The sequence below is a fragment of the Giraffa tippelskirchi genome, chromosome 13 (genome assembly GCF_054371585.1).
Source record: "Giraffa tippelskirchi isolate mGirTip1 chromosome 13, T2T-mGirTip1v1.2.pri, whole genome shotgun sequence".
Taxonomy (NCBI): domain Eukaryota; kingdom Metazoa; phylum Chordata; class Mammalia; order Artiodactyla; family Giraffidae; genus Giraffa; species Giraffa tippelskirchi.
In genome coordinates, this window is record NC_137287.1 from 15,695,057 (window position 1) to 15,713,940 (window position 18,884).

The window sequence follows — 18,884 nt, forward strand, 5'->3', positions numbered from 1 at the left end:
AGGCTTGAAATATATTTATCCAGAGAATAAGATTTGTAGAACTAATTGACTATTGAGGTGATGGGAGGAAGAATGAGGTTAGACTCCAAGGTTTCTGTCTTGGGAGATGAAGATGCTGACATAATTTTGTGAAAATGCAGAGAGATGAGCAGTTTGGGGAGAAAACATGAGTATTTATGTACTTGTGTATTTATTTATATTTTGGCTGCTCTGCACAGCTTGCAGGACATCAATTCCCCAGCCAGGTCACAGTAGTGAAAATGCTGAATCCTAACCACTAAATGACCAGGGAACTCTCCATGAGTTTGTTTTTAGAACTGTCAGGAGGGATGTTAGAAGTAGAGACCTGAAACTTTGGAGGGATCAGAGCTGGAGAAAGAGTTATCTGAGTTTGCATAGCAATTTAAATAATGGCACTGATGGATAAATGCATAAACTGTATCATTCATTGTGTAGAATGAGAAAAGGAGAGAGACGTGGAGAGAATCTTCTTGTGTTAGGGCAAGCTAACTGCTATTAATAAGCAACCGCCAAATCTCAGGGGTAGAAATCCTGAGAAAAGAACTCAAGAAAAAAGAAGCTTTTTCTTGCTTATGCAACAATTTAGTGTTGGTATTTGGAGGGCAACCTTCCACGAGGTCACTCAGGGACCCAGGCTCCTTCTATCTTTTGGCTCTGCCATTCCTAGGGAGGATCGTGGGAAGACTGGAAGTGGCCTGTATCACTTTTGCTCACATTCCACCAGACAGAATTCAATCACATGGTGGTCTCTTTTCCCGGGGGGCTGGGAAATGTAGTTTAGCTGTGTACTCAGGAGGGAAGGGGCTTCCCAGGTGGCAGGAGTGGTAAAGAATCTGCCTGCCAATGCAGGAAAAGACAGGGGTTCAATCCCTGGGTCAGGAAGATTCCCCTAGAAGAGCGCACAGCAACCTACTCCAGTATTCTTGCCTGGAGAATCCCATGGACAGAGGAGCCTGGTGGGCTACAGTCTATAGGGTCGCAAAGTTGGACATGACTAAAGCGACTTAGCATGTATGCTCGCCAGGAGGGAAAGAGGAACAGTCTTCGACACACTGAGGAGACACCACAATTTGAGGAAGAAGGAGACGGAAGAGAGCCTTGAGGAGAGAAACCAAGAGAAGATGACGTCTAGGGGGAAAAAAGGGAGATGGTTCAGAGAAGGGCTGTCAGGAGCTAGCCTGGACTAGAGAGAGGCAAGCAAGGAGCTGAGGTGCAAGGCTGGAGCTCGAGCTTGAGGCCTCCTTCAGTTTTGTGCCCCAGGACCCTTGCTTGCCTCACGTGAGTCCAGGTCCTCCTGGGGTTGAGTGCTGCAGAGGCAGAAATTGGAGAAGTCTGGGAAGAGGGCAGGGTCTAGCAATCAGTGGTCCCAGCAACTCTAGCAGGTGGTTCCGATGAAGAAATGGAATCACCGGCATTTCTGGAACATGAGCTTGCCTGAAGTCCCAGTACCATAATTGACAGTTTCCTGGTTTTCTTGTTCAGAAGCCTGGCTCTAATCTGCTCAGGGCCCTGAAAGTCCTTTGGGAAGAAGGAAGGGAAGGGAAGTGGCTATTTGCTGAGTTTCTATTCTGTGTCAACCGTGGAGTTTTTCACTTGAGTCTGAGCTGAAACCATGAGGATGGTATTACCCCATTTTACAGCCAAGGAAATGGAGGAACAGAAAAAGGTAAAGAGGTATCTGAGATCAAAAAGGGTGGAAGTAGGATCTCCCCAGTGCACCATCAGAAAGGCTCTCCAGGGGCTTTCCTGGTGGCTCAGTGGTATTAATAAAGAACCCACCTGCCAATGCAGGAGACATGGGTTTGATCCAGGATCTGGGAAGATCCCACACGCGGAGGAGTAACTAAGCCCGTGTACCACAACTGAGCCCAGGTGCCCTCTCTGGCTCTAGCCCGAGCTCCGCAACAAGAGAAGCCACCGCAGTGAGAAGCCCATGCACTGAAACTAGAGACTAGACCCGGCTCACCGCAACTCGAGAAAAGCCAGTGCAGCAACGAAGACCCAGCATGGCCAAAAATAAATAAATAAAATTATTATTATTTTTTCTTATAAAAAGGCTCTCCAGCCCTCGGAGGGAGCACAGGCCCTGGGGCAGAGCCGGGGAGGCTGGCGACTGGCATGAATAGGAACTCTCCACTCAGAGAGGAGAGGACTTCTGAGCTACTGGGGCTGAGTGTCCTGGAGGCAGGAGGGAGCAGGGGCAGGGCTCTGGCGGGGTGAAGGGGGCTGGTCAGACTGGCCCCACCTACCTCCCTCCAGCAGCCCCACCCCCAGCTTCCGGCCTCTCCGAACATTGGATCCAGCGGTGGACACACCAGTCGGCCAGCTCCAAGCTGTTATGGACCCTGAAGGTAAAGAAGTCTCCCAGGCCTCTCTCCACTGTGTCCCTGCACCACCCTCTGCCACTCTTCCGCCCATCCCCGCATCCCATCTCGCCTCCGTCCCCAGCCTCCCTCCTCCAAGAGTCTCTGCTGGTCCCCATCTACTCTCTTACCTACCCCTGTCTCCCTTCAGCCTCTCTGAACCCAAGCACACCTTTCTGCCCTCCAAAGGCCTCTTCTCACTCTTGTTTCTCTCTCCACAACGGGTCTCCAGTTGAGCTCTGGGGGAGAAAGGGGCTTGAGCTCCGGGAAATTCAGGGATGGCCTGGAGGAGGCCGCATCTTTGGGGGTGCTGAAGGTGCCGGGTAGTGGGAGGCTGGAGCAGCTCCGGACTTTGCCCCTCGCTAACAACTCTGGCAGAGTGAGGTGAAGTCCTGTCCCATGCACCGCGAGGGTGGGGGAGGGGGCCTGAGTCCTGTGAGTCCTGGGATTCGTATGCAAATGAGGAGGGATGCCCAGAGGAGGCTGGGTGCAGGATGGTACAGGCCAGACTTTGGAGTCAAAAAGCCTCCTGTTCGAATCCAGGCTCCACTAGGAATAGGCTATGTGACCTTGAGCCAGTCACTTGAGGTCTCCGGGCCTCATTTCCTTATATCTACAAAATGATAATACTATTAATAGTTTCCTGCTCCCCAGGTTGGAGATGGGGGCAGGAAATGGAAGAAACATGGAGGGCTCCCTGCAGCTTCACAGTCCCCTCCCCAGGCTTCTCCTTCCCCGGCTCTGGCCTCCCTCTCCAGGTCCGATGCTTCTTCAGGGCCTACACCTGGCCCCTGGCTTGGCCGTGGAACCAGCTCTTGGGAGGGTCAAGACCAGTGCTTAGTTTAGAAATTATCTCAGAGGACTTCCCTGATGGTACAGTAGATAGGAATCTGCCTGCCAATGCAGGGGACACGGGTTCATTCCCTGGTCCGGGAAGATCCCACATGCCGAGGGCTCCTGAAGTCTGTGTGCCCGTAGCTACTAAGCCTGCGTGCTGCAATAACTGAAGCCCATGGGCCTAGAGCCTGTGCTCCCCGACAAGAGAAGCTGCCACAATGAGAAGCCTGTGCACTGCCACGAAGAGTAGCCCCCCGCTCACCGCAACTATAGAACGCTGGTGTGCAGCAACAAAGACCCAGAACAACCCAACTTAAGTAAATAAAGAAAGAAAAAAAAATTTTTTTTAAAGAAATGATCTCAGAGTTAGAGCTTGGGTTCAGGTCCCATCCCTGCCACCAGCTAGTTGTGTGACCTTGAACAAGATGCTTAGCCTTGCTGTGCCTCGGTTTCCTCATTGAGTCAAGTGAAAACCCAAGTGCCTACCCTTGGGTTGTGGTGAGGATTAAATGAGATAATACATGTCAGGTGCCTGGTACAGAAATCACTCAGTGCAGTTACACTGGTGACGGTGTTGGGTCCATACAATCGTCTCTCTAGCTCCGAGACCACTCCAGGTTCCAGTTCCATTTTGGGGATATGTGCTTGGTGTGTCAACTCAAACTCCTCCCGTGCCACTAGCTTCATTTCTGCTCGTATCTCGCCAGCTTCCCACTCAGACCAGAAACCTCAGGGTCACTTTGACAGCTCCCTCTCCATTGAACCCCAATATCCAGACAGTTGCTGCGTCCTATGGATTTACCTCCACATCTTTCTGGTCCCACCTCCCTCTGGGGGAGCCTTCCTCTGAGTGGCGACCTTCATGTACGTGATGACACTGATGTTCAACTCCGGGCCAAGCCAGAAGGGTTGGCACTAGGATCACTGACTGGGAGTTAAGCCAGGAGGGAGTAGTCAAATCAGTGGGGTGAGGCAAAGGATGAGGACGCAGAGGAGAGGAGGGGTGAGGACAGAGTTGGGCCAAAAGCAGATGGCAGGCTGGGACTTCCCTGGTGGTCCAGTGGCTAAGACTCTGTGCTCCCAATGCAGGGGACCTTGGTTCGGTCCCTGGTCAGGGAACAAGATCCTGCATACTGCAACTAAAGATACTGCACACTGCAATGACCAAGACCTGGCACAGCCAAATAAATTTTAAAAGAAGAAGAAGCAGATGGCAGGCTGGTGGCCAAGGTGTAAGCGGAGAGGAATCCCAGGTCTGGGGGTGTGGAGTGCAGGAGGCAGTCCCTGTAAACAGATGCTCTCCCTTTACCCTTTATCTTGGTTCACTGTTTCCTTGCCTAGGCTGTTGCAATAGCCTTCCAACTTATATCTTTCAGGGCTTCCCTGGTGGCTCAGACAGTAAAAAATCTGCCTACAATGTGGGAGACCTGGGTTCAATTCTGGGTTGGAAGGATCTCCTGGAGGAGGGCGTGACAACACACTCCAGTATTCTTACCTGGAGAATTCCATGGACAGAGGAGTCTGGTGGGCTACAGTCCATGCAGTTGCAAAGAGTCGGACACGACTCAGAGACTAAGCACATTACATCTTTCAAGAACCCTAGGCGTGCGACTTCCCAGGTGGTCCGGTGACTAAGACTCTAGGCTCCTAATGTAGGGGGCCTAGGTTTGATCCCTGGTCAGGGAACTATATCCCACACGCCACAGCTAAATATCCCACATGCCAAAACTAAAAAGATCTCGCTTGCCACAGTGAAGATCAAAGATCCTGAGGGGGCTGCAACTAAGACCTGGCACAGCATTTATTTAAATAAATAAATATTTTTAAAAATCTTAAAGAAAAAAAAGGAATCCTAGGTACAACTTGCACATGGAAACTTAAAAGTGCTTTTTTCATCATGTGACTTCAGATCAAAAGTTTGATGGATTTGCCATTGCCTGTTAAGTGAGACCCTGTTTCCTGTTATTCAGGGCCTGCTCAGTCTGGCCCTGCCTCCCACTCAGCCCTCTCTCTTACCATGTGCGCCTCCACCTCCATAAGCCTCAGGCCTTCCTCTGCCCATCCAGCCCCAGCCTATTCTCAGAGCCAGCCTTCTCTTACTGTTCTCTCCTTAACAACAGGTCATCTCTCCTTGTCTGAAGCCCTGTAGATCGTTTTACCACTTGTGTGATGGGCAATCCCCTTTGGCTCTCTTTGGAGATCATTTCTCCTCTCTAAGGAGAGAAGGGGAAAAGAAAACTTTTGTCTGGAAGCCAGGGTGCTAACCAGCCTCTGTCTCCATCTGGTGTTTGCCAAATGGTTCAACAAATAAATAGATGGGAGAACAAAGCTGCCAGAGTCAGACACCTGAGTTCAAAGACACCAGCTGGGTGGGCATTGGCTCAGGCCCTTAAGGTGAGCTGCCCATTTCCTCCTCGTTGTAACCCTGTGCTTTTTTCATGAAACTGAATCTCAGAGAGGTTAGGAAATTGCCTAAGGTCACCCAGCATGTAGGTGATGGAGCCGGGATTCAAATCAGGCATTTCCGACCAACCCCACTCCTGCCCCCCATCCAGATTATTCTTACTGCACCAGGGACAGAACGCTGGATCCCTGGGTTGGCTTGTAGAATTCTGTGAATAGCGATATAATAAGTATATAATAATTAAAAAATAATTTAGTGAATTATGTGATAAGGTGGGATAAGTGAGGGGACTCTGGGGTCAGCCTGCCTAGACTTATCCTGCCTTCACACACTTCGGAGCTGTGTGAACTTTGGGCAAATTACTTTCTTATTCAGTGCCTCAGTTTCCTTATCTGTAAAAGGGGGATAATAATAGTACCCACCTTATGAGTGTTGTTAGGAGGATTAAATGTATTAATATGTAGAAAATGCTTGGGACAGGGCTTGGGAAAGACCACAAGTGTTAGCTGTTATTATACGTGATGTCACTTCAGATTCTATTATAGACAAGTGGTAGCAGGCACCAGGGTTTTAAGAAAAACCTATAAATGCAAAACCTTTAAAACTGACATCTATTTAAAATTTTTTTCCAGTCAGTTGGGGAAAACCATCATCACTTGCTTTTAGCTGGAACATTTTGTCAGCCTCATATAAGTCACTGTTGTTCCAAGCGCAAGCCACATGGTTATACATGGTTACACCCAGTCACACATCAAATTAAGAACAAAAACTTGTGGTATTTGTCTTACGTGAAGAACCTGCCGTTGTGCCGGTTCATCAAAAGCATGATCAAGTGCTTATTACATGATTGGAGGAAAGATGCAGAGATGGGAGCTCTGATTCTAGCCCATTCCCTCTTGGTACCAAGCCACCGGCCAGTTAGGGCAACATAGAAAAATCAGTCAATAGGGATTCCCTGGTGGTCCAGTGGTTAAGAACCCACCTTGGAATGCATGGGATGCTGGTTTGATCCCTGGTCAGGAAACTAAGATTCCACATCCTTTGGAGCAACTAAGCCCGTTCGCCACAACTGCTGAGCCAGGCATTCCAGAGCCTGTGCACCAACAGAGAGATTTGTGTACCACAACAGAAGACAGCAAGTGCTGCTGTAATTAAGACCCAGCGCAATTAAGACCTGATGCAGCCAAATAAAAGAATGAGGAAAGTTTTAAAAAAAATCAGTCAACAATCCAGAATCCAGATGAGAATAGCAAAAGTGCCAGTGGTGGGGGGAGGGAGGAGGAATCTTCAAATATTCTACCAGAGTCTTCAGTTTATCTGCATCTTTTTACATTATTTGTAAAGAGAGAAATGTAGGAAATTTCCCCAGATGCTTTGTGTGTGTGCATGCTCAGTCAGTTCAGTTGTGTCTGACTCTTTGTGACCCAGTGGACTGTAGCCTGCCAGGCTTCTCTTTTCATGCGATTTCCTAGGCAAGAATACTCAAGTGGGTTGCCATTTCCTCCTCCAGGGGATCAACCCTCATCTCTTGCATCCAGTAAGAGGCAGGTGGATTCTTTACATCTAGAGCCACCTGGGAAGCCCCATCCCCCCACCCAGAGGCTTCAGATTCCCTCAAAAACAGAGATGCCAGTTTTTCAAATCCTCTCCCCTTGCAGTGGAAGCACAGAGTCTTAACACTATACTATCAGGGGAGTCCCAGAGATGCCAATATTAAAAAAAAATTCTGGGCTAGCCAATGAAGAAAGTATTGCCTTGAGAGATCAAGGTGATACCTCCCAGGGTCACACTATAATCTCTGGAGTCCAGGTGTCTTGAGAGACTATTTACATAGAAAAACAGTGAGAATAAAAAGGGGACAGGCAGGGCTTACAGCTGTTTCCTCCGTGCTGCAGCTTCTGCTCAGGCAGCTGCAAAAACAGCCTGCTTCTCTTGTGCAGTTCCTTTCAGCATCAGCAGCTAATTAGGAGAGCCTTATTTTCAAAGCTCCCCACAGGAATTTCTGTTGTTCGAAATGCACGAGAGTTGGGGCTTAAAGAAATCCAGATGTATTTATTTGTTTTTCAGGAACATTCTGCATTTACAATAGCTGATCTTGCCTAAGAGAGCCAGACAGTAACCCCTGCTGGAGGAGGCAGTGTAGCTCTAAAACTAAAACTACCTTCTTTGGACAGGGAAGACCAGGGTCCACGTTGGTCATTTTCTTTCCTTCTAATTTTTTCTTTTTTGCTGGAATGCATGGCCTACGGGATCTTAGGTCCCCAACCAGGGATTGAAACCAGGCCCTTTGCAGTGAAAGCACAGAGTCCTAACCACTGGACAACCAGGGAAATCCCGTTTTCTAGCTCTGTTCTTTAGGTAATTTCCCTTTGCATTTCTGAGCCTAGGTTCTCTGTCTTAGTGACCTCTACCATGAAGAAGGGCAGTAGGTAGGATTTGTGACTTTGTGTATACATACATATATAGGCTTCCCAGGTAGCTCAGCTGGTTAAAGAATCTGCCTGCAATGCAGGAGACCTCGGTTTGATTCCTGGGTCAGGAAGTTCCCCTGGAGAAAGGATAGGCTACCCACTCCAGTATTGTTGGGCTTCCGTGGTGGCTCAGTCAATAAAGAATCCACGTGCAATGCGGGAGACCTGGGTTCGATCCCTGGGTTGGGAAGATCCCCTGGAGAAGGGCATGGCAACCCACTCCGGTATTCTTGCCTGGAGAATCCCCACGGACAGAGGAACCTGGCAGGCTACAGTCCATGGGGTTGCAAAGACAGTGACTAAGCACAGCATACCACACATACATATAGCAAGTGCCAGGCATCTGGTACTCACCAAGGTATCGTAGTCATACAGGTTCTCTTTCTGTGGTTCAGAAGCTCTCAATTCTGTTATGAATCAGAATTAAGTTACCACATTCCAGACCAGTTACATTAGAATCTCTGGGGGTGGGGCCAAAACATTATATACATTTGGCACAGCTTTCTGGATAACTCCATTGTGTAGCCAAGGTTGAGAATCACTGCTCTATTCACCCTCCAAAAAAATTTCCTTGACCTTATCCTAAGCGAAGGTCCTCTCTCTCCTTTCCATTTTTATCTATTTGTTTTACTTTTTTATTGTAGAGAAATTTCAAATATACACAAGGTAGACAGAAATGTATGATGAATTCTCACATACCCATCATCCAGCTTCAACAACCACTAACTTTTGGCCAACCCAGTCCCATCCAACCCTCCCCACCCTTTTCTTTTGGTGGTGCCACTCCACATGTAGGCTCTTAGTTCCTTGACCAGGGATTGAACCTGTTCCCCTTGCAGTGGAAGGATGGAGTCTTAACCACTGGACTGCCAGGGAAGTCCCTATACCCTTTAATTTCATACTGTCTAATTTCTAACTTCCAAGACTATCTTAAAGGAAACCCAGCTCTCAAATATTTCCATACATAAATATCTCAGTATTTTGCTATTTTTAAATTGTTTTTAAAATATAATTTTTTTGTATCACAACCATAACCCACTTCAAAAAGATATTTCCTTAATGTTACCAAATACCTAGTCAGTGTTCAGATTTTCAACTGTTTCGTAAATGTTCTAATTTGATTTCAATTTGTTTGTTTGAAGTAGGATCCAAATAAGATCCATTGTGACTAGTTAGTATGTGGTTTAGATTCTTTTAATCTTTGTTTTTCCTTGTATGGGTGGTGCTAGTGGTCAAGAACACTCTGGCCAATGCAGGAGACTGTAAGAGACTCGGGTTGCATCCTGGGGTTGGGAAAATCCTCTGGGGGAGGGTATGGTAACCCACTCCAGTATTCTTGCCTAGAGAATCTCATGGACAGAGGAGCCTGGTGAGCTATAGTCCATAGGGCTCCAAAGAGACAGACACAACTGAAATGACTTAGCACGCATGCACGTAGAAGAAATTGGGCTATCTTCTGGAGAGTTCCCTATGGTCTGAATTTGGCTGGCTGTATCCCAGTGGTATGGTTTAACACGTTCTTCTGTCTTCTGGTTTTCTTGTGACTTGGTGGTTGCATCTAGAAGTGTGATCTGACTCTGGTTCAGCTGTTTTGGCAAGAGTATTCCACGGGTTGGGGGGTGTTCTGTCCAGAGTGCCCAGTATCTGGTTGACTTTCCTCTCGATGTTGGCTTTTGATCCAATCCCTGGATCCACTGGGTTACTAAGGTTGCAAAATGATTCCTGCCTTTTGGCAGAGTATTGGGTCTTATTTATATTTAAGTAGACAACAATTCAAAGCTTTTTGGTAAATTTACCAAGTTATGCCACCATCATCAGACCATTTCCATCACCCCAGTAAGATCCCATGTTGTTTAATTTTCAGCCCCAGACAATCACTCATCTGATGTCTTGTCTCTCTCCATTCGCCTTTTCTGGATGTTTCATATAAACCAAGGTATACAACAGGTGGTCTTGTGTGAGCACTGTTTCTTAACCTTTCTGTGCATCTGAATCCCACTGGGAGCATTTCCAAAACTTGGGTTCATGGGAACCTCCCTGGAAAGATTTTGATTTGATTGATCTGGGATGGACCTGAGCAGTAGAGTCCGAAAAGCTCCCGGAGGATTCCGATGTGCAGCCCAGGGGGAGGGCCCTCCTTTCTCAACTTCCCTCCCCCACTCCCTCACTTCCTATGACCATGTGGCTTCTGCCTCAGAAACAATCTTCCATTTGCCCCACCCTCCCACCCCCACCCCACCCTGGCTCTTCCATTGCTTTCTCCCTAGTTCAGGGCTTCCTCACTTTCTATCTGGCCAGTTGCCCCAGCTTCCTTTTGCCTCCCAACCCGTCTCCAGTTGATGGCTGAAGTGACCTTTCTAGAACAAAATCATAATCATACCATTCCCTCCTTTAAAATTCTATGATGGCTCCCAGGATTTGTCCAAAGTTCTCAGCTAATTGGTTTAGCCCCTTTTTCACTCTGGCCTCAACCTCGAGACATTTCTCCCATGAATCCTCCTCAGCCCTCCCTCACCTCCTTTATCTTCTTGCTTCTGAACCTTGAGCACTTGCTCTTTTAGTACGAAGTGTCCTGCCCTCTCTCCTCTCCACCCCCTCACCTCTGCCTGGCAAACATGACTCATCCTTTAAGACCACTAAAACTCCCCGCTTCCCCCGGGACGTTTAGTCATTTCTTCCTCTTTGCTCTTGGTAAATGCTTCAGTCATCCCATCAGCAAACACACCTACTGTGTGCCAGTGTTCCTGCTGTTGTTCAGTCACTCAGTCATGTCTGACTCTGCAACCCCATGGACTACAGCACACCAGGCTTGCCCGTCCTTCACCATCTCCCGGAGCTTGCTCAAATTCGTGTCCGTTGAGTCAGTGATGCCATCCAACCATCTCGTCCTCTGTCGCCCCCTTCTCCTCCCGCCTTCAATCTTTCCCAGCATCAGAGTCTTTTCCAGTGAGTCAGCTCTTCGAATCATGTGGCCAAAGTATTGGAGCTTCAGCATCAGTGCTTCCAATTAATATTCAGGGTTGAATTTCCTTTGTGTTCTTGAGGGTGTTAGAAATATAAACTCCCTGAATTTTCATAAGAAGTCTATGGGGTTATCAGTGTTATTCCCATTACAGTTGGGACACAGAAGGTCCCCTGAAAGGTAGAGCCACCTGCCCAGGATCACTTAGCTAAATGTAATAGAAGCAGTATTGGAACCCACACTGAGTGGTCCTGGAGTCTGGGCTCTGATTCCTTCCACTGTGCCACCTCTCTGCTCAGATAAGTATCATCAAACACTTAGTTTTAAACCAAACAATATAAGGGGACTTCCCTAGTGGTCCAGTGGTTAAGACTAGGTGCTGCCAATGGGGCGCAAATTTGATCCCTGGTGGGGGAATTAAGATCCCACATGCCTTGCGGCATGACCAAAAGATAAAAATAATGTGAAATTGGACTTCCCTGGTGGTCCAGAGGTTAAGAATCTGCCTGCCAATGCAGGAGACACAATGAGTTTGATCTCTGGTCCTGGAAGATTCCACATTCCTTGGGGGCAATTAAGTCCTCGGGCCACAACTACTGAAGCCCACCACCCTGGAGCTCATACTCTGCACCAAGAGAAGCCACCGCAGTGAGAAGCCTGTGAGGCACAACTAGAGAAAAGCCCCTGCAGCAACGAAAACCCAGTGCAGCCAAAAATAAATAATTTTTAAAAATAATCTGAAATTGTCAATTACAAGCCGCACGCTTGTTTCGGTCAGCGTGCCAGGCACCTGGGCTGTAGCAGAAAACTCACTGGACCTCTTGGTCCTAGAGAGAAGACACCAGCAGAGGATGACATTGACGGATGAACAAGGAGCTGGGTGAGCACATGACCTGATTTAGGGGGGTCTGTGAGAGCCCCTGGCCAAGAAGTGATGTCTAAGGGAAGATCTGAAGAGGAAGATCTGAAGAGGTGAAGCGGGAGTCTGGGGTGAGGGTGAGGAAAGGGACGTCAGGGGCAGGAACAACCTTAGAATAGCATAGGCAAAGGCCTGAAAGCTGAGAGAAAGAGCTGCCCATTCTGCTTCCCAGCAGTTAGTACCTGGCACAGAGCAGGTGCTCAGCGAGGATTTGTCCAAAGAATAAATGAAAAATGGAAAGAAGTCAAGAGAGCTGGCGCTAATACAATGAAAGTGAGGCTTTAAGCAGGAGAGCGATCCACTTAAATTTCCGTTTTTACGGTTTGATTTTTAAAGTCAGGTTTAATGAAATATAACCACAGACAGTAAAATTCACCCTTTCCTGTGTCAACTTCTATGAGTCATAAATGCATCAATACTGTAGCCACCATCACAGACAAAATCTAGGCTAGTTCAATCACACCTCCAAACTGGGTGCTCCTCCCTTTGTGGCCAGCCCCTCCCCCGCCCTCAGGCAACCCCTGGTCTGTTCTCTGTTGCTATCATTTTGCTTTTTCCAGAACATAGTTACACAGATGGACTCAAATAACATGCCGCCTTTTTTTTTTTTTGGCTGCGCTGGGTTTTCGTTGCGGCATTCGGGGTCCCCTGCATTGGAAGGCAAATTCTTAACCACTGGGCCACCAGGGAAGTCCCAGGGTGTCGTTTTTCGAATCTGGCTTCTTAACTTAGAATAATGCATTTGAGATGTGTGCCTGTTGGGTGTATCAGTAGTTCATTTCTTTTTTCATTGCCAAGTCGAATCCCTTTGTATACATGCATCACAGTTTGTTTATCTGATACTCACCAGTCCAAAAATTCAAATTCACTTTAAAAAGTAAACATCACGGCACCTGGGTCAGACTGGAGTGGGGGCCTTTGCATCCACCTCTGCTCTTTGTTCACTGGTCTTTTGCCTGGCTGGACTGTGAATGGTGGAGGCAGGACTGTATCTTTGTCTTTTTCATTGACTGTTCCCAGCACCTGGCCAGGGCACAGATGGCTCTGAAGGGAGAATGGAAACCACTTGGGTAGTTGTGGGGAAGAAGGTGGGGGAGAAGGGTCAGGTGCAATCACCTGACCTGTGGCTGGGGTGGGGAGGGGCAGGTGCTTGGTTTTGGGAAAGAAAGGCTGACAAAGAAGGGACTTGGGCTTCCCAGATGGCTGAGTGGTAAAGAATCCGCCTGCCAATGCAGGAGATGGCAACCCACTCCAGTATTCTTGCCCGGAAAATTCCATGGAAAGATGAATCTGGCAGGCTACAGTCCTTGGGGGTCACAAAGAGTCAGACACAACTGAGCAACTGAGCAGGCATGCAGCTTCTGAGAGGAGAGCAAGCTAGACTGTCTGGCCTTAACTTCAACTTGGAGCAGGACTTCCCTGGTGGTCCAGTGGTTAAGATTCCATGCTCCCAATGCAGGGGGTATGGGTTCAATCCATGGGGGGCGGGGACTAAAATCCCCACATGTGGCGTGGCCAAAAAAACAAAACCTTCAACCTGGAGTGAAAGTAGAGGAAACAAAACTAAACAACCCCCTTCACAGGTGATCGAATTGTTACCCTGCCCACTTCAAGCTAAGGCCATCGACGGCGTCAACCACGAGGCTGTAGTTCGTCTCTCGGCTGATAGATGGCAATGTTGCACCATTCTGTGGTCACCCCACTCATTTCAACAGACACAGGGGCCCGGCAAACCAGCATGAGGACCTCAGGGAGCACTTTGTCCTTAACGCTTAAAGGGCTCGCCCACACTCCTGAAAAGCCCACACTCCTGTCTCGAAAAGCAAAGGTTCAAACCCAATCTCCCCATGTTCCTTCCTCCTTATACAGCCCCATCTTTAGAGAGAAGGCACGTTTTGGAAGGCAAAGGTGAAGGACAGACGCCCGTGACCCTGAGGCCCGGCCAGTCTCACTCTGCTGTCCGTTTGCCTTGTGACCTCGGTTGACTTGCCTTTCCTTTCTGATCCTCAGTCTCCACGTCTATAAAAAGCTGAACTTCCAGCTTTAAAATTCCTGGTTCTATAGAGAAGACAGGGATCGGAAAGAGATTCAGCTCACGTTCTCCTGGGAGCTTCAGCTAGTAAATAACCCATCCTTCTATGGAAAAGCCGCAGAATGACATTTTAGGTGGCTGCCTGTCTCTTAGAGTTGACAAATAGCTGTTGATCCAGCACTAGGTTTACCAGCTACAATACAGGGCACTCAGTTAAACTTGAATCTCAGATAAAGGGAAGTCGCTCAGTCATGTCCGACTCTTTGCAACCCCGTGGACTGTAGCCTACCAGGCTCCTCCATCCATGGGATTCTCCAGGCAAGAATACTGGAGTGGTTTGCCATTTCCTTCTCCAGGGGATCTTCCCGACCCAGGGATCGAACCCAGGTCTCCCGCATTGGAGGCAGACGCTTTAACCTCTGAGCCACCAGGGAAGTCTGAATCTCAGATAACTGACAGATAATTTTTTAAGAGTAAGCATGTTCTAAATATTGCCTAGAATATATTTATACTAAAAAAACTTTGATGTTTGTCAGAAATTTAAATTTAACTAGAGGACTTCCTGGCGGTTCAGTGGTTAAGAATCCGCCTGCCAATGCAGGGGACACAGGTTCGATCCCTGGTCCCGGAAGATCTCACATGAGCCCTAGCACCCTGGAGTCCATGATCTGCAACAAGAGAAACCACCACAGTGGTGCCTGCACGCTGTAACTCGAGAGTAGCCCTTGTTGCATAGAGAAAGATTGCACATGGCAGTGAAGACTCCGTGTAGCCAAAAATAAATAAATACATAAATTTAACCAGGTGTCCTGTATTTTTATTCAGTCAATCTAGCAACCTTGTTCAGCTTACAAGGCCTACCCAATGCCTCAGCCCCTCTCCCGGGACCCCCAGATCTTCACCCTGGTTGGCTAGTGCCCAGTTCAGCCAGCCGTTAAATATTCTGACCATCACCCGACTACCAGAAAGGCAGCCAACATGTAACGGCATTCTCTCTCTTTCCCTCCCAGGCCTGGCACATCTGCTGCCTCCTGCCACTCTGGCCGCCCTGGCAGACAGCTGGCTCCGAGAGGACTGCCCAGGCCTCAACTACGTGGCCTTGGTCTCAGGGACAGCCCCCTCGCAGGCGGTGCTGTGGGCCAAGTCCCCGGGGGTGCTGGCAGGGAGGCCCTTCTTTGATGCCATCTTTGCCCGAGTCAACTGCCAGGTCTCCTGGTTCCTCCCTGAGGGATCAAAGCTGGTGCCTGTGGCCAAGGTGGCCGAGGTCCGGGGCCCTGCCCACTGCCTGCTGCTGGGGGAGCGGGTGGCCCTTAACACGCTGGCCCGCTGTAGTGGAGTTGCCAGCATGGCTGCTGCTGCGGTAGAGACCGCCAGGGGGGCCGGCTGGGCCGGGCATGTGGCAGGCACGAGGAAGACTACACCGGGCTTCCGGCTGGTGGAGAAATACGGGCTCCTAGTGGGCGGGGCTGCCGCCCACCGCTACGACCTTGGCGGGCTGCTGATGGTGAAGGACAACCATGTCATGGCAGCCGGTGGTGTGAAAAAGGTGTCTATCTGTCCAGCTGAGCCCCTACCCTGGCCCTGCTCCAACCCCAGCCCCCATCACAGTCCTTCCCCGCTACCAGGGACCCCCAGCCACTCCTTGGTGAAACAGTGATGGCCTGGGGGGTGGGGGTTGCGAGACTCCTCGACCCCTCAGAGGTTCCATCTGTGAAGGGAGGGATTGGACTTGCTTCTTCTCCAGCCTTCTTCAGCTGGTTGGTATGATGCTCAAGGGCAAAGGACGAACTATTGGGAACCCAGTGTTGGTGACTCTACAACCTTGGGCAGGTCACTCGAACTCCCTGGACCTGTTTCCTTTATGTGAAACTGTGCTTGAAGACATCTTCGAGTCTTGATATTCTGAGTTGATTGAACTCAGGTCCAGATGCCAAAGTGTGCTGAATCTGGCCTTTTGTTGTCTCACAAAAATGGTAATTTCATGTGGTTTCACCTAATATGTGTGTGCTAATGTGTAAGAAGCCATTTCCATGCCCAGTTTCCTCATGAACCCCAAGTGTTAGTCACTCAGTTGTGTCCGACTCTTTGCCACCCCATGGACTGTAGCCCGCCAGGCTCCTCTGTCCATGGGATTCTAGAGACAAGAATGCAGGAGTGGGTTGCCATGAACCCCAAGCTCATTATCTATCTGGAGCCTTTCACATGCTAGTCCCAGCTCACTTGCCCTGGGGGGGCCAGGTGACACCCGGTCTCACTGTCACCCCTGCGGCCTGCCAGGCGGTGCGGGCGGCGCGGTGGGCGGCCGACTTCGCCCTGAAGGTGGAGGTGGAGTGCAGCAGCCTGCAGGAGGCTGTGGAGGCAGCAGAGGCAGGAGCGGACCTCGTCTTGCTGGACAACTTCAGGCCTGAGGTGAGGCCGGGGCGGCTTCCTGGGGAGGGTCTGGGTCAGGGGCTCTCACCTCTCCCTCGTTCGTGTCCCACAGGAGCTGCACCTCACGGCCGCCGCGCTGAAGGCCCAGTTCCCGAGCGTGAGTGTGGAGGCCAGCGGGGGCGTCACGCTGGACAACCTCCCGCAGTTCTGTGGGCCCCATATCGATGTCATCTCTTTGGGGATGCTGACACAGGCGGCCCCGGCCCTCGATTTCTCCCTCAAGCTGTTTGCTGAAGGGGCAACTCCAGTGCCCCACGCCCGCCAGTCCTAGAGCCGAGGAGGCTACCCAGGCAGTGGGATAAGGTGGTTTCATGGGACCCTCAAAGTTTCTTTAAGTCCAGCAGCCAACAGGACACTTTGGCGTTAGACTGTGCTGAGGCTGGCTCTGCCGCACACTGCCTGGGGGATCGCGAAGGACTGACTTCACCTCTGCTCACTTCAGTTTCCTAATCTGTAAAATGGGTCTAATCAACCGTACGGACTTCTTGGGGGTGATAATTAGCACAGAGGAAATGCTCAGTAAATGTTAGAAATTGCCATCATTCATCTGTTCTAAGATGCACTTTTTTTTCCCTCCACACACTGAAGTTGCCTTTAACTAACAGCGCATCTAATGGTCCCTGTCAGACAGACATGGGTTGTCACGTAGCCCTTGTGGTCTGTGCATGTGGTTTGTAAGTACAACATGATAACGATCTATGTGGAAATTAGTCCAAAAGAACTCTTTCAACAAGTATAAAATAGAAATTGTAAGTAATAAAGGCCTGGTTTGACAGTTTTCTTTTTGAGTAATAGTGTGTGTGTTTTGGGGCTTCCCAGGTGGTGCAGTCATAAAAGAATCTGCCTGCTGATGCAGGAGATGCAAGAGACATGGGTTCAATCACTGGTTTGGGAAGATCCCCTGGAAGAGGAAATGGCAACCCACTCCAGTATTCTTACCTGGAAAATCTCATGGACAGAGGAGCTTGGTGGGCTACAGTCCATGGGGTTGCAGAGTCGGACATGACAGAGTACACAACGCAATGTGATGTGTGTTTTGCAATCAATGGTGTCTTATATTTGAGGATATGTGGACCCAGTCTGATGTCCAGCTGGAACATTACACTTGGTTGATGCCCTTGTTGTCCTGATTACTAAGTATTTCACCTCTCGCCTCTGGCTACAGTTACCATCTCTTTGGTTGGAGGTGAAAACCTGTTTATTCCTCACTTTTGGGGTCCCCAACTGATTCCACCACCCATCCTTCCTCAGATGAAACCCCCATTGGGTGCTGAAGGCCTTTTAGGATATCATAAGTTGGGAGAGGTTCAGAGCAACTGGGACCGAAGCCAAGGTCAGTTAGGGAGTAAGGAAGGGGTGGGTGGGGGCCCCTGTCTGTTCAGAGATCAAACTTCACTCCGTGCTAGGTCAGGACTCAGAGGTCTAAGCAGAGGGTCTAAATCCAGCCCCCCAAGCATACGTGTGCACACGCATCCCTGAGGTCTTGCCCATTTGTGTGGCCACTCCTACCCTCACCTTGAACCTCCCTCTGACCCATCTGGGTGGCTCTGGGAGGAACGAGAGCATGAAGGGCCCCAAGGGTGAAGGTGGTCCCCAGGGTGCTTCCTTCTGGAAGGGCTTCAGTCTGGAGTCACCTCTCCCTTCCCAGAATCTACTCTCTTTTCCGCCCTTTGCCAGGAGGAGAGAAAAATGGGTCTTAACCACAGAGGCTCCTTCTTCAGGGGGAGACTGGGGGTCCCAGTCTGTCTTGAGGGGAGGGATCTGTTCTACCCCTCTGCCCCCTTTTAAACCCTGGAGACCAGCGACAGGAAAGGAGCAGATCAAGAAAACATCAAGCTCACCCCAGATGGGAAAGCTCCAGACAGGCCAATACCTTCATCTTTCAAGCATCAGATGTGTGCTGAGCGCCTACCATGGCCAGGCTCTGAGACACAGTGGAGATTCATTTAGCAAAGATGCCAGGCAGAAGTGGCTGCTGCCTTGGCTGATGTCCTGAACTGAAGGGGCTATTCTCACAGGACACGGACCAGAGATGCCACCTGGGCTACACCTATGCTGCGATACACACTTCCACCCAGGGCCCTCCTGTCCTGCCTCCAGGGAAACATGGACACTCTCCGCTAGGCAGCCTTCCCTGCTCCAGGGATCTGAGATCTTCGAGAACCAGCTCCTCCGACCTGCAGGGGGATAACTGAACCCTCATGGAACTGGGTGTCAGGACAGAAATGGGGACCCAAGATGAGCAGGGAACTGAAAAGCAAAACCCCTAGGCTCAAGAGAGAGTCAGAGTCTAGTAGAGGCATAAAGGAGACGTGTACTAGGAGTGTCAAACTCAAATGCCTCTAGGATCCAAGCACATGAGACAAATGGGGGAGGCTGGAAGAAGATGTAGGGGAGCGAACTGTGGCCAACTGGAGAATGTGGGCGGCACCCACAGCATCCCAA

The 18,884-nt window shown here is 49.6% G+C and overlaps 1 protein-coding gene across 3 annotated transcripts; it reads left to right on the forward strand.

Annotated features, from left to right (window-relative positions):
- The first annotated feature begins 2,303 nt into the window (after positions 1–2,303).
- QPRT (quinolinate phosphoribosyltransferase) lies at positions 2,304–17,217 on the forward strand. 3 transcript variants are annotated; one of them, XM_081553083.1, is made up of 4 exons: positions 2,304–2,372; positions 15,020–15,555; positions 16,287–16,418; positions 16,492–17,217. In XM_081553083.1, exons 1-4 carry the CDS (start codon positions 2,360–2,362, stop codon positions 16,708–16,710), a joined length of 900 nt encoding a protein of 299 aa, XP_081409209.1. In that variant the 5' UTR covers positions 2,304–2,359; the 3' UTR covers positions 16,711–17,217. The 3 variants fall into 3 exon arrangements, with proteins under 3 accessions (XP_081409209.1, XP_081409206.1, XP_081409208.1); XM_081553082.1 differs by lacking the exon at positions 2,304–2,372 and adding an exon at positions 11,873–11,938; XM_081553080.1 differs by having other exon boundaries at positions 16,287–17,217.
- The last annotated feature ends 1,667 nt before the right edge of the window (positions 17,218–18,884 follow it).